Source organism: Myotis davidii, unplaced genomic scaffold (genome assembly GCF_000327345.1).
Source record: "Myotis davidii unplaced genomic scaffold, ASM32734v1 scaffold663, whole genome shotgun sequence".
Taxonomy (NCBI): Eukaryota; Metazoa; Chordata; class Mammalia; order Chiroptera; family Vespertilionidae; genus Myotis; species Myotis davidii.
Genome location: NW_006295816.1, coordinates 420,537 through 434,675, shown reverse-complemented (window position 1 = coordinate 434,675; position 14,139 = coordinate 420,537). Strand labels below are relative to the sequence as shown.

The 14,139-nt window shown below is 58.2% G+C and overlaps 2 protein-coding genes across 2 annotated transcripts in view; one reads left to right on the top strand and one right to left on the bottom strand.

The window, feature by feature from the left end:
• Positions 1-6,711: 6,711 nt before the first annotated feature.
• LOC102759040 (15 kDa protein B-like) lies at positions 6,712-9,847 on the top strand. The gene is made up of 4 exons (XM_006770567.2): positions 6,712-6,919; positions 7,711-7,818; positions 8,628-8,720; positions 9,192-9,847. The coding sequence occupies exons 1-4, from the start codon at positions 6,740-6,742 to the stop codon at positions 9,339-9,341; spliced, it is 531 nt and encodes a 176-aa protein (XP_006770630.2). The 5' UTR covers positions 6,712-6,739; the 3' UTR covers positions 9,342-9,847.
• A 3,410-nt stretch (positions 9,848-13,257) lies between these two features.
• Positions 13,258-14,139, bottom strand: part of KLHL18 (kelch like family member 18) — a 33,317-nt gene continuing 32,435 nt past the window's right edge. Inside the window, exon 10 of the mRNA XM_015568259.1 lies at positions 13,258-14,133. Coding sequence (XP_015423745.1) covers positions 13,932-14,133 — 202 coding nt within the window. The 3' untranslated portion in view covers positions 13,258-13,931. The remainder of the gene's footprint in view (positions 14,134-14,139) is intronic.

Below are 14,139 nucleotides of genomic sequence, written 5' to 3'. Positions count from 1 at the left end.
TTATAGATTTTGTATTTGATTAATCCTCATCCAAGGATATTTTTCCATTGATTTTAGAGAGAAAGACATAGAGAAACATCGATGTGAGAGAAACACATCAATGGGTTGTGTCCTGCACGAGCACTGACCAGGGCCCAGGCCGGGGAGGAGCCTGCAACCGAGGTCCACGCCCTTGAACTGAATCGAACCGGGGATGCTCCGGTCCACAGACCGGCGCTCTATCCACTGAGCAACACCGGCCAGGGCTGTTCAGCAGATATTTATTCGGCTGTGCCCTTCGCGCTGTTCTAGGTGTTGCTGCGTCAGACAGGCGAGCATCTCTGCCCTCGTGGGGTCCCCGTGAGCGCGGGAGGCAGAGGGCAGCACAGTGAAGACGATGGAGAGTTAGAGGCATCACTGCGTCTGCGGTGAGAGCGGTGGGAACATGCCGAAGGGGCGCTGGCAGTGTCACACCTTTCACACTGGGCACCAGGGCCGGCTGTACTGAGAAGGCACTATCTGAGCAGGGGTCTCACGGACATGAAGGAGCAAACCAGGGTCAGAGTGCGGGGAGGAGTGATCGAGAGGAGAGAACAGCAAATGCAAAGGCCGGCAACAAGGTGTTGTAATGTGCCCCACGAATCACAGAGGACGCCTCAAGAAGTCGAATTACAGAGTCACATGTATTGCCACCCGGGACTCCGAGGGGGCATTTCGCTCTCCCAGACCTCGCAGGGATAAGATGGCCGCAGCCCCCGATTTATAGGCAGAGATCACAAAGGTACTGATGACATCCAGGGTTGGGAATGAGGGCCCTGGTTGCACAAAGCAGTTACAGAAGCGAGATGGAGCCGATCAGTTATCTACAAGGATTAATGATAGTTTGGGGTCTTTGGTTCACTGAGTTGATAGAAACACTTTATCTAGAGCCCTTGGGTCTTGGGATAATTGTCCAGGTTCCCAGGTACAGAGGAATTCGCCTTCTAAAACCAGTAAGATCACAATCAATGGGATATTCACATTATAATCAATAAGGCATTCAATCGAATGGGATGATTTATGTAATTCAGAAAATCAAAATAACTTTTCTATTGTTAAGCCAAACAGCAGGGTTAGAGTTAAACTCCAGTTTCTCCCTGAGATGATTGCTGCCGTACTTCCAAGGCTCCCGGCAGCCTGCAGAGCAGCACGGGGCTGAGGCGAGTGAATGTTACACACGTGTATACGTGTCTAGAGAGAGAGAGAGAGAGAGAGAGAGGAGGACGCCAATATGGTGAAGCGCTAACATTTGGAGAACTTGAGTAAAGGGTACGAAGGGATTCTTTGTACAATTCTGCAACTTTCCCAGGTAAGCCTGAAATGATGTCAAACTAAAAAGTTAAAAGAAAAGCAGGGTGTTATAAGGAAAGTGGGAAAAGACAAGACCAAATTAGGAGAAAATATTGTGAGACATAAGCCACCAAGGGTTACTGTCTAGAACAGCGGTTCTAACCTGTGGGTCGCGACCCCTTTGGGGGTCAAACAACCTTTTCACAGGGGTCGCCTAAGACCATCAGAAAACACATAATTACATATTGTTTTTGTGATTAATCACGATGCTTTCATTATGTTCCATTTGTAACAATGAAAATACATCCTGCATATCAGATGTTTACATGACGATTCATAACAGTAGCAACATTACAGTTATGAAGTAGCAACGAAAATAACTTTATGGTTGGGGGTCACCACAACATGAGGAACTGTGTTAAAGGGTCGCGGCATCAGGAAGGTTGAGAACCGCTGGTCTAGAATATGCCAAGAACTCCAATGAGTTCTCCAGACAGACAGCCCAGTAGAGAAATGGGCACATGTCTTGTATGGGAACAACCAGCACCTACAGGAAGATGGTCAGCCTTGCCACGCAGAGGGGAATGCAAGCCCAAACCACGGCTGCAGCCCAGCTGATACTCATCAGCCAGAGAGAGCTGAGGGTGCCCGGCCGGCGGGGCTCAAGGGTTGAGCATCGGCCTATGAACCAGGAGGTCGCGGTTCGATTCCTGGTCAGGGCACAGGCCCGGGTTGCAGGCTGGATCCCCAGTGGGGGGGCGTGCATCTCTCATCACTCATGTTTCTATTTCTCTCTCCCTCTCCCTGCCTCCCTGAAATCAATAAAAACATTTTTAAAAAGGTAGTTGATGGTGAGGATGTGGAGCAATAGGAAGACTCATCACCTGCAGACGAGCCGCCACCTTGGAAAACGTGGGCATTAGCTAGTCAGGTGGACGACACGTCCCTGTGCCCCACTGCTGGGCACGGCTCCTAGTTTCTGGTGAGTCCAGGAAGAATGGGCCCCGTCACCCAAGCAGGAGCCTAGGAGCTACCTTCCTTGGATGACGATCACAATCGTTGCGTTACAGGTGGGGAAACAGGGGCATGGAGAGGGAAAGATGCTGCCCAAACACCATGGGGCGCCGAGGGGGTAGGGAGAGGGGGAGAAGGGAAAGGGGACGGGAGGGGAGGGGTGGGAGGGCAGGAGGTGCTGCTGGTCTCACCTGGCAGTGTGGGAGCCAGCCTAAGGGTCCCCATCGTGTCCCTTCCCCCCAGCCACCCCGCAGGGCACCTGGAGCTTGGTGAGGCAGCCCCCTCCCTTCGGCCCAGAGAGAGGCTCCCGGAGAGCAGCAAAGAAGCAGCTGCTCCGACACAGCACCCTCCCCGCTCCCTCCCTCCAAGGACTGAGAGCATTGGTTACTTCCTCCCTGGAAAAGGCCCCAGCAGCACAGCTTGGGGAGAAGGGCAGCGCCCTGAGGCCCCTCCAAGAAGCAGAACCGCCCACTGCCCGGGGTGGCTCAGGGGTTGGGGGTCGACCCAAGAGCCAAGGGATCACAGGTTTGATTCCTGGTCAGGGCACATGCCCGGGTGTGGGCTCACTCCCCAGCAGGGGGCGTGCATGTGGTGGCCTATCCATGTTTCTCTCTATTCCTCTCCCTCCCTCTCTCTCTCAAATCAATAAAAACATCTATAATAATAAAAGCGTAATATGCTAATTAGACCATACGTCCTTCCGGATGACCTTCTGGACAAAGCGGGGGCTGCGAGGCAAGCCTGGGCCCCCGGTGCTGGAGGGAGGCCTGTGTTGGCAGCCAGGGAAGGAAGGCCTCTAGAATTTAAATAATAATAAAGAAACCCACACCCCTCCCCAGTTCTTGGACGTCACTTGGCCAGCAGATGGCGCCAGGGCCACCACCTGGGGCACCACTGGCTGCACAAAGGCCCGACGGACTTGAAATAAGGTGGTTTTGTTCAGAACCAGGTTTAATTCTCGGGCGAGGGGCACGCCTGCACCGGTGTCTGTGAATGGGAAGCAAGCAATGGAGGTTTATCCCTCTCCTGCCTAGGACAGACCCCGGGTTCCGGCTGCTGGACGGGAGGGCCCGGGCCGATGGGCCTCAGGGTGCCCCGGGCACCCCCCGGGACTCCACAGTGAGGCTGCCACCCTGCGGGGTCAGGGCTGGGCTCCACTTGGACTCAGAGGCCAGGCGTCCCTGGTAGTGGGGCAACCTGTGTCCACAGGGCCGGTTTCGAAGCATCAGGTGTGTGTCCCCATGGGCAGTGGTGCCACAGCCCCTTTCTCCACCTGACTTGAGCAAGGGCTGAGGCCTGGCGCTCTGCCCACCCTGCCCGCCCTGATCACGCGTTAGAGCCAGGGGGACGCGGAGGCCCCGCCAGGGCAGAGTTTTGCCCAAGGGCCGCCACCTTCCTTCCTGCAACCCGCCGGCCCTGGTGCAGGCTTTGCTTCCCCACGCTCTCACAGAGGCGCCGAAGCCATGGGGCCTGGGGAGGTGCTGCTGACTCCGTGAGCCCTGTGGCAGCCACGCTCACCTGAAGGGGGGCTCTTGCCTCCTGCCGGGGGAGCCCCCATGTCCACTTCCTGCTCCCTGCACCCTCCAACACCCTCCAGAGCCTCACCTGCCCCCTGCCCCAAACTCAGCGCCAGGTGGTCACATGCAGGGCGGGGCTTGGAGAAACCTCCTGCTGGACACGGGAATCCTGCCCTCGCCCTCCGCCCTCCGCCCTCCCAGGCTCCAGGCTCGCTCTCTGCAGACTCCGCTCAGCAGATGGGGGTCAGCCAGCACACAGCCCTGTGGAGGGCAGAGCGGCAGGGGCACCACCCTGTGCTGGTAGCCCAGCACCTCCCAGCACCTTCCCTTAGCTCTGTGCCTGGGCTGTTCTTTTTTTTTCTTTTTAAAAAAATATATTTTTATTGATTTCAGAGAGGAAGGGAGAGGGGGAGAGAGAGAGAGACATCGATGATGAGAAGGAATAATTGGCTGCCTCCTGCACGCCCTCTACAGGGGATCAAGCCCACAACCCAGGCAAGTGCCCTGACCATGAATCGAACCTGGGACCCTTCAGTCTGCAGGCCAGCGCTCTATCCACTGAGCCAAACTGGCTAGGGCTGAGTGAGGATTTTTTAAAAGATTTATTCTAGGTGTACCAGTTAATAATGAGGATTTTTTTCAATAGATGGAATTACACATATGTTGATATATATGCAAAATGATATGTATGCTGTTTTGCTGTATTGACAACAAGCTTCAAAACTTTATATGTCAAATTTGCTGAAGGTGTTAACATCATAGATAGTTTTACACTTAAAAATGTCAAATTTCGTGCCAAAAAAAAGAGCATTTGCGGAAGTTTTAATTCATTATTTTGAAGTAAAGTGCTGCTGAAAGTGATTGTACACTTCAGGAAGCTTATGGTGAACATGCTCCATCTCAAGATACCTGTGAACGCTGGTTTAAATGCTTTAAAAATGATGAATTCAATGTGAAAGACAAAGAACGTTCAGGTCAGCCAAAAAAGTTCGAAGACCAACAATGACAAGCATTATTGGATGAAGATGCGTATCAAACTCAGAAACAACTTGCAGAAAGATGAAACGTTGCTCAGCAAACAATTTCCGATCGTTTACACGCAATGGGAACGATTTTAAAGGAAGGAAAACGGGTGCCACATCAACTGAACGGAAAGACAAACGGAACACCGAAAAGTCATCAGTGAAATGTTGCTTCAACGGCACAAAAGAAAGTCTTTTTTGCATCGGATTGAGACTGGCGATGAAAAGTGGATTTACGTTGAGAATCCCAAATGCACAGAATCATGGTTTGATCCAGGTCAACCATCAACATCGACTGCAAGGCCAAATCACTTCGGAAAGAAGACAGTGCTCTGCGTTCGGTGGGATCAGGAAGGTGTGGTGTATCATGAGCTTCTCAAACCAGGTGAAACCGGTAATACTGATCGCCACCGACGACAAATAATCAATTTGAACCACGCTTTGATCGTAAAACCACCAGAATGGGCCAGAAGACACGGCAAAGTCATTTTGCTTCATGAGGATGCACCATCACACACTTCAAAACCAGTTAAAGACACGTTAAAAGATCTTGCCTGGGAAGCATGAACCCACCCGCCGTGTTCACCAGACCTGCTCCCTTAGATGACCACTCGTTCCGATCGAGGGCACACGCACTTTCTGAGCAGCACTTAAAACTATCGAGGAAGTGGGAAATCGGGTCTCTGAATGGTCTGCCTCAAAACAAGAAAAGTTCTATTGGGAAGGTCTCCACAAATTACCTGAAAGATGGGGGAATGTGTAGCTAGGGATGGACGTTACTTTGAATAAAGCACTTTTGATGTTTCTCTTGAAATTTATCATGTTTTCTTTGATTACAAAGTCCGCATTAACCGGTAAAAGGTCAGTCTGCATTATTAACTGGTAAATAGTCAATCCTCATTATTAACTGGTAAAGGGTCAATCTGCATTATTTATTTTAATATTTATTTTATTGATTTCAGAGACAAAGAGAGAGGGAGAGAGAGAGAGAAACATCAATGATGAGAGAGAAACATTGATTGGCTGCCTCCTGCACGCATAGAGCATGCATGTGGTGGCCTATCCATGCCGGGCATGTGCCCTAGGCTGGAATCGAACCCAGGACCCTTCAGTCCGCAGGCCGAGGCTCTATCCACTGAGCCAAACCAGCCAGGGCCAATCCAAACTATTAACCGGTTGATAACTAATCCGTATTATTAACCAGTTAATAGTCAATCCGCATTACTAACCGGTACACCTAGTAAATGGACATCAAGCACAAGAAAAAGGATCCTGCCCATCCCCGCAGCTAGGAAGCCGTACCCGCCTCCCAGCCTTGTCCAGGGAGCAGCCAGGAGGGGACAGGGAGGGTCTCCCTGGGGAGGCTGCCACCGCCACAGCCACAGGGGCGATGAGCCATGGGTTAGCAGATCTGGCTTTTTCAGAGTCAGGCACAGGTTTCTGCCGGCTGACACCAACTTGTAAAATGTATGTCACATCGTGGATGTCAGCCTGGCCCAGCCGCAGAGGGGCCGTCTCTGTGTACGTGGCCGAGGGGCTGCCGCACAGACTCCGTGTTCTGGAAGGTTGTTTGGGTCAAACCAGAACCGCCAGGCGGAGACGGCACAGGGTCCTGCCGCCTGGTGGCACAGGAGGGGACACGGAGGCCCAGAGGGAAGGGACTTGCCCCAGATCAGCCAGGTCTCCTGCCCACTCGGAGGCCCTGAGCTGTTGCCCAAACCTGCTTGCTCCTTGGCCAATGGCATTTCAGAACATTGGCCAACAGTGGTGTCTGGCACAGGAAGGGCGAGGCCCTCGATGTCACCAGCAGCCCTTGCACAAGGCAGCCCAAGAAGCACCTAAAAGGGGCGGAAAGTGGCCGAGGGCGGAGAAGGGACCATGGCAGGGGCCTGGAGGGCGCTTGTGCTGGTGGCGGGCTTGGCGGCGATGGCCTGTGAGGCCCAGCACCGGCCGGACCCCCAGGCGAAGATTGTCGCCCAGGCCTTGCGATTCTTCAACGCCGGGCGGCAAGGCCAGCCCCTCTTCGGCCTGCTGGAGGTCCTCCCAACACCCAGATCGGTGAGCGTCCGCGGCAGCCCACGAGGGCGCAGGCGGGAGAGGCGGCCTGGCACGGCCCCACGTGCCGGTTAACATGAGCTGTGGTTAACGTGGTGCTGTTTCTCCCCCCGAAGGGAAGAAGGGCGGTCATCTCTGGCCGGACAGCGGGCTAGCCGGGAGGTCTGGGGTCCGGCCCTGGCCGGAAGGAGTGCGCAGACAGGACAAGGCCTGGTCTCCCCAGAGCCTCACGGGCCTGTGTGTCCCCTTCCCGCCCCACAGCCTCTCCAGGCAGGGAGCTGAGCGTGCAGGCTGTTCCAGTTTTTATCGTTTACAGTATTACATGCAGTGTTTCGTGTCTCCTCCCCCACTGTCACCCCCGCCACCCCCCCAGGCGCGTGTTCTTTTGTTGTTTATCCGCACCTGAGGGTGGGCGTTCCACTGCTGTTTCAGGGAGAATGGAAGGGAGAGAGCGGGGGTGTGGGGGGTGCGGGGGGAGAGAGGGAGAGAGGGAGAGAGGGACGGAGGGAAACATCGATGCGAGACAGCCACATCGACTGGTTGCGCCCTGCCTGCTCTAACCACTGAGCAACCGCCAGGGCAAGGCTGGCATCTTGTTCCTGGTCACAGAGACGGGAAGTGGCCCGGAGGGGCCACCGTCTCCGAGAGCTCCCCCCACCTCCGCTGCCTGAGGGGCCCTGGCCGTGGTGGGAAGCCCGGGCCTGGGCTCAGCCCTTCCTCCGGCTGCGCTGACCGCTCGGGGCCTCGGCTCTGTCCGCTGGGGGACTCACCAGGAGCTGCTCTTTCTTCTGCAGAACTCCACCCTCAGGACGCTGGTCAGGTTCAGGATCAAGGAGACGGTGTGCCTCTCAGAGCGGCAGCAGCAGCCAGCGCCCCAGCAGTGCGCCTTCAGGGACGGCGGGGTGAGTCCCCCCACCCCAGCAGGAGCAGGGGGTCCTCTCCTCTCCACTGGCCTGGGGGGGAGGGGGGGTCTGTGTTCATCTCCGCCCACCTCCCCTGGCCACGCGAGGTTTCACTGTAGGAGCCTTTTTAGAAATGTTTTCCCTATTGCTTTGTTTTCTTACTATAAATTAGTCCTTATTATAAAAGCAAAACATGCTAAAAATGACTAAATAGTCCTGGCTGGTGTGGTTCAGTGGATAGAGGTCGGCCTGTGGACTAAGGGTCCCGGGTTCAATTCCGGTCAAGGGCACGTGCCTGGGTTGTGGGCTCTGTCCCCAGTGGGGGGCGAACAGGAGGCAGCCGATCCATGATTCTCTCTCATGTGATGTTTCTCTCTCCCTTCCTCTCTGAAATCAATAAAAGTATATATTTTTTAAAAAAGACTAAATAGAAAAAGAATAAAGTGAAACCATAATGTACCTAAGGTATGAAATTAGAAAAATAACATTTTCTGATAGCAAATTAACAAACTGTGGAGAAGCAAAATAAAATTAGGTCAGGATCTCCCACAACCCCACCCCCAGGGTCGGACAGCCCTTTGTGCCCGCACACATTTCAGCGGCTCATTCCAGGGCAGCATCCCTGAGTCACCAACCGGCACGCCCTTCACCTGGGGGTGGGGGTGGGGGTGCGTCTAGTCCGTGGGGGCCCTGGGTCATCCTCAGCTTGCAGCTCTGGCTTGGGAGGATGAGGCACACGGCGGGTGGGCTGTGGGGTGGGTGCCTTGGGCCCGGATCTGCCTCCAGCCCCTGCACTCGCTGCCCCACAGGAGGAGCGGACCTGCACAAGCGCCTTCGGCCGGTTGGGCCGTCAGCGCTTCCTGTTGGTCGACTGCAGCCCAGGCCCAGAGCGCCAGCAAGAGGTGAGCCACTGGCTTGGGCACATGGGGCCTCAGTTTCCTCGTCTGGAGAATGGGTTGATCAGGATCAAGCCGTCCTCCAGGCCAGTTCTCAGGGATTCTGAGGACGGCGGTCATTTGGCACAAGGGAGGGGCGAGACCGGTGGTTGGGGCCGGAGGTACTGGGAGCCGCACCTGCCTCCTGGGCAGGACGCTGACTCTTGGGAACCGACCCTCCTCTCCAGCCCACACTTGGGGCGACGACACCACGGAGGGGCAGCCTCCCGGCCAGTGAGTGGAGAGTGAGGGTGGGCGCGAGTCCCGAGGCCCGAGGCCCAGGCCTGCCCAGGCCCTCTGGGCGCACCTCCAGCCCCAGTACCAACGGCTGCCTGGGCCGCAGTCTCTTCATCGGCCTGGAGAGGAGCCCAGGCAGGACGGGAAGGGGGTGACAGTCCGTGAGGGCGAGGAGCGGTGACCACAGTGTCCCTTCTGCAGGGCTCGCCGGAGCAGCCGGAGCAGCCGCCCGCTCCACCCCCCGAAGAAGCAGCTTCAGACATCGACCGCTCCAAGCTGCCCCCTGTGGCCAGGAACCTGTATGACAACGCCAGGAATGACATCATCAACAACCTCCTGAAGAATTTCTAGGGCCGGGAAGGAGGGGAGGCCCGCATCCCAGCCATGACCTCCCCTCCCACCGCCCACTCCCTCGGCGCCCACAGCACCCCCTTTGCTGCGTAGTCCCCCACACGCCTCTGCTTCCACACACCTGCTGCCCTCTGCTCGAACGCCTGCCCGTCCTGTATCTAACTCCTACTCACCCTTCAAGCACAGCTCCAAGGCCACCTCCTCCAAGAAGCCCCAGGCTTGCCCCCAGCAGGTGTCCTTCCCTCCTCAGAGCATTCAGGAACCTCAGACCACGCCGGCGTGACCTGCTGTGCCCCAGCCGGACGCACCCTGTGTGCGCACAGCTGTGCCCGCCGGCGCTGGACAGGGGTGGGGGAATGGGTTTCTCAACCAGGTGCTCCTGCGAGCACAGTCCTTCTGCAGGACCCGGCACCCCCGCCCCCGCCCAGGCCCTTCACATCCGCAGGCGTTGCCACGGGGTCAGCCCATCCTCAGGGGAGAGGCTCAATAAAGCATTTCTGACAGACGACCGAGTGCCTGTGTGAATGAATGAAGTGTTAGCTGGGCCAACTGGACTCGGGGCGAGGAGACCCATGAGGCAGGCCCCGGGGCGATTCCACTCGTGTCATGGTCCTTGGGGTCAGGACAAGGACGATGGAGAGCACACGGGATGCGGGCGGAGGGGGCGTGTGAGGCCCTGGAGGCCCAGGGGGGCAGTCATCGGCGCCTTTAGTTCCTTTACGCCTCCCCCTCATCAGAGCTCCAGGCAGCACCTCTTCCTGACCCCGACTTTATGTATCAGACGCCTCCTGGGCCCCCCTGCAACGTCCAAAGAGTGTCACACACTCAGCAGCTTCCCTCCATCCATCCCAGGGCCACCGCCTCACCCCCGCCCCGACTGGCGCCCCGGCCCCGACTGGCGCCCCGGCTCGGCTCTCACCAGCCTCGGTCCCGGCTTGGTCTTGGCCACCGATGCACCTGAGCTCCTTAAGGAGAAAACCTCTCAGGAAGCTGGCCGTGGAGCCCGGAGATGCCAGCAGAGCGTCCGGTTCCCTCGCACCCCCTGGGCGTGTGATGTTCGCTATCTGAGCAGCAGCAAAAGCCGCGTGTGCGCCGCGGGGGGAAGGGGAGAGGGCTCCGTGCCAGCAAGGGGGGAGGCCAGGGCCTGGCAAGAAGGGCACTGAAGCGCAGCAGCCGCTCCCGCGATGGGGTGTCGCTCCCCGGAAAGGGCGTCCCCACCCGAGGGGCCGTGACCTTCCCCACAGCTCGGAGCCCGCAGCCGGTGCGGGGGCGGGACTGTCCCCTCAGGCGGCCTTGACCTGGGCGCGGGATGACCTCAGCCCGACGGTGAGCCGGCCAGGCGTCTGACGCGGGGGCTTTATGCCAGCTGCCCTCTCCGTGGGCCCCCCGAGGCGGCCACGTGGGCATCAGCACGTGTTCATGTGCGAGCACCTGCTGGTGGGGGGTGCGGGGGACGGGCATCCCCTTCCAAACTCGAACACGGAACGCGGCCGCCTGTCCCCACGCAGAGGGCGAGCCCGACCCGACGCCGACTTGTGGGAAAGCGTACGTTTGTGTCCAGACCCAGCACCCGGGGTCGGGAAGACAGGCCCGGGCCGTGGCTGCCCGTGGAGTGAAAGGGAACGCGGAGTCCACTCTCCACGGAAACTGGCCCGCCCAGGGCGTCGGGCTCGGAGGGCCCGCACGTCTGTCTGTGGTCTGAGAACTTCCGTGAAGCTGGAGGGAACGGGGAGCAGTGACGCAAGGAGGCCGGCCTGGGGTGAACGCCGTACCACACACCCACGAGGCAGTGCCCCCTGGAACCCATACAGCTTTAGTAACCAATGTCACCTCACCGAGTTCAATTAAGAAAATAAACTAACGAATGTTCCAGTGACTACGTGCACCACAGCCACGCGCCTCTGGCCTAGAGTGGGGACCGGGAGCGGGAGGCCTGGCCGGGTGTCAGCGGCCACAGGCCACGGGGCTCGGAGTCCGATGGCAGCGAGGGGAGGGCGACCCAAGAGAAGCGGTGGCCTGGACAGGAGCACGCAGGCAACACGCCAGGTCGTCTTCCGCATGTTTTTCACCAAAACCCATTCGTATAAAATGCACGCGTCTTTCCAAAGACTGCTTTTGCTGTATCTGGCTGCTTCCTTATTTTCACAGCATATTTTTACTTTGTTCTGTGTTTTTCAATGAATCACAATAAAAATATGATTTGCTTCTAATAGTATTTAAAAAATGAATCAGGAAAGGGCAAGACGACAGAAGTGTGCTCTTTATTTCTCTTTGGTTTCTTAACACATGCGCTCTATAAATAAAAGGGGGGGAGACTTCCTGGGAAACAGTAAATGGGGCGGGAGGAGGAGGACCTCTCCCTGCTCCCGTCTTCGTGGCCAAGTCAGAGGCTGGTCTTCAGCTCCCATCTCGGCATTGATCGCAGGTGAAACGTGCTTTAAGGGGAAATGCCCAGGTCACAGGTCACAGGTCACAGCTCACAGCCTCTGCTCCGGGCTGGGCGAGACCCGAGGCCCTGAGCGCAGCTGTCCAGCCTGGAAACCCCCTTGCACGTCTCCGGGTGATGGCTCTCCTCACCGTGCTACTGAGAAGGCGCCGGCACCTAAGGGCAGACCAGCTGCTGGCAAACATCCCCCTCGGACTGAGGGGCTCAGAGTGTAGACTGTCGGGGCGTGCACCTGCGTTGAGCCGGGCCCAGGCCTGGCTCCCTCCCCTGGGAAGCGCTCTCAGCCAGCAGTGCCATGTCGCCGGGGAGGCGGGAGGGACGCGGGAAGGGCCTACAAGGGCAGCAGGTCTCGGGAAGTGAGCCACCCCCAGTGGCAGCCTCCGGGCCAGCCTCCTAAGGACCGGCCAGGCCCCCTCCTTGGCCCACTGACCGGTTCTTAGCGCCGTCGCCGTCAGGCTTGTCAGTGCTACTTCAAGTTCACAGAAGAAGGGGCTGAGGAGAATCAGAGGCCCACCAGACACCGCTCTCCACCAGGAATGCGGACCGCCCCCGCGGCCACCTCCCACCTCGGGGCCAATGAGAGGGTGGGGAATGTCCGAGCTGCTCCAGGGCTCAGCTCAGCCGTATTGATTGTTGTCGTTAAAAATCATGTTCAAGTGCTTGTCCCAGAGGCCCAGCGCCCAAGTGGCAGGCACAGGGCATTCCCTCCGGACACCTGGCGACTGCTCACCCTGCGAACCTCGCGGGCGGAAGACGACTCCGGCCCCACACTGCTCCCCGCCAGGCTCCCAGCCCCTGGGGCCGCCGGGAGACGGGGACCGAGGCCCGTCCTGCACTAAATACTGGCAGCAGGCAGAACACCAGCTCTGGCAGCAGCAGCTGAAGGACGGCCCCCCTGCCCCGCGCTGGTGACCCAGGGGGCTCCTGTGTGCCCGTGAGGTCCCATCAGGGAGGAGGGGGGAGCAGTGTCCTCGAGCCCTTTGCTCAATCGGGGGAAGGACTATAAGCTTGTTCTTGGCAGCGGCAGGAGTCCCCCGGCCCCGACTCTTCACTTGGGAAAGCCGGCTCTGCGTGCGAGTCGAGGTCAGGACAGACGGGCAAGCGAGAGTCTGGCCAGACCGACTGCTTCCTGCTGGTCGAATACGGAAGGAACGAAAGGAGGGGAGGGGAGCCGAGTGAGCCAGGGTGGCCGTGGGCGACCACAGGGGCACCGGGAGCCTCCAGCAACCCGCTGGGCGCTCCCCCTGCAGGAGCTGCGGTCGGTCAGCCGCGAGGAGTCCTCTGACGGTGGGTGTGAAGACAAGCGAGAAGCACCTTGCAGGGGCCGGTCGGGCGCGCATTCGACACGCGGGGCCAGAGGGAACCCCGCGCTGTGCGAGGCTCAGGACCGGACCGGATGTGGGAGCCGTCACCACCCTCTACGTTGTGGGTGGTTTTCTGTTTAAACACATGATTTCCTTTTAGTGGCTCTTTTTTTTAACATTTTCTTCTCGCAAAAAATGTTTACTTAAAAAAAAGGTATTTTTCTTTCCAGTTTCTTTCGAGTGTTTCTTTAAATTTCCTTCAGCTTCTTTCAAGTATCTTTTTTCCTTCTGTTTCTCCCAAATAAGATGAAAGAGACCTCCTGAGACCCCAACAGCAGACAGGAGAGCTTCTGTGCCCTGCTCTCCCAGGAGGACAAGGGCCCTGCCCAGACGGAAGGAGGCGCCTGGCGAGCCCCGGCCCAGGCAGCGTCTCCACAGGCGGCGGCGAGAACTCTCCGAGTGTCGTCCTCTCCCAGCCACACCGCTTCCAAGACATGGCCACTGCGGCTGCCGGTCAGACCGGCCGCTCTGTGGCCGGAGAACAGCAGGCGAGTGTCGGATGGAGCCTCCTGCCAGGCTGGCTCGGAGCTGGGCTTGGACGGGCCTGGGCGTGTGACCACAAGCAGCCGCTGGCACCAGCTGTGAGGCCCAGAGGCACCTGCCAGGCTGTGCGTCTTGGTGTCCTGGGCTCGGAGGGCGCAAGGGCGGCACGTGAGGGAGGACCGCGCACCCGGGAACCGCCCCTCGGCTCCCCTGTGCCTGCTGGTCCCTCTCCGGCGGGATGCCCCTGGAAGGGAGTGCCCACGCTGGTACCTGACCCCGACCCCACCACGTCCCTCCTTAGACAGCGAGGACAGGAATGCAGCCCACCCCGACCCCGCCCTCGTGGCACGCCATGGGGGCCGTGAAAGCCCAGCAATCCGTCTCCGGGTCGTACATCTCCACGGAGCTGAGGTTTGACTGTCCATCATAGCCCCCCACGGCGTAGAGGCGCCCACAGCTGGCCACCAGGGAGACGCGGCTGCGGCGCGTGAGCATGGGGACGAGG

Bases quoted from the DNA above. Each gene is read 5' to 3' on its own strand.
- LOC102759040 (XM_006770567.2), top strand. From the start codon at position 6,740: ATGGCAGGGGCCTGGAGGGCGCTTGTGCTGGTGGCGGGCTTGGCGGCG. The intron at 7,819-8,627 runs GTGAGTCCCCCC...GCTGCCCCACAG, and splicing joins GCGCCTTCAGGGACGGCGGG to GAGGAGCGGACCTGCACAAG. The intron at 8,721-9,191 runs GTGAGCCACTGG...TCCCTTCTGCAG, and splicing joins GCCCAGAGCGCCAGCAAGAG to GGCTCGCCGGAGCAGCCGGA.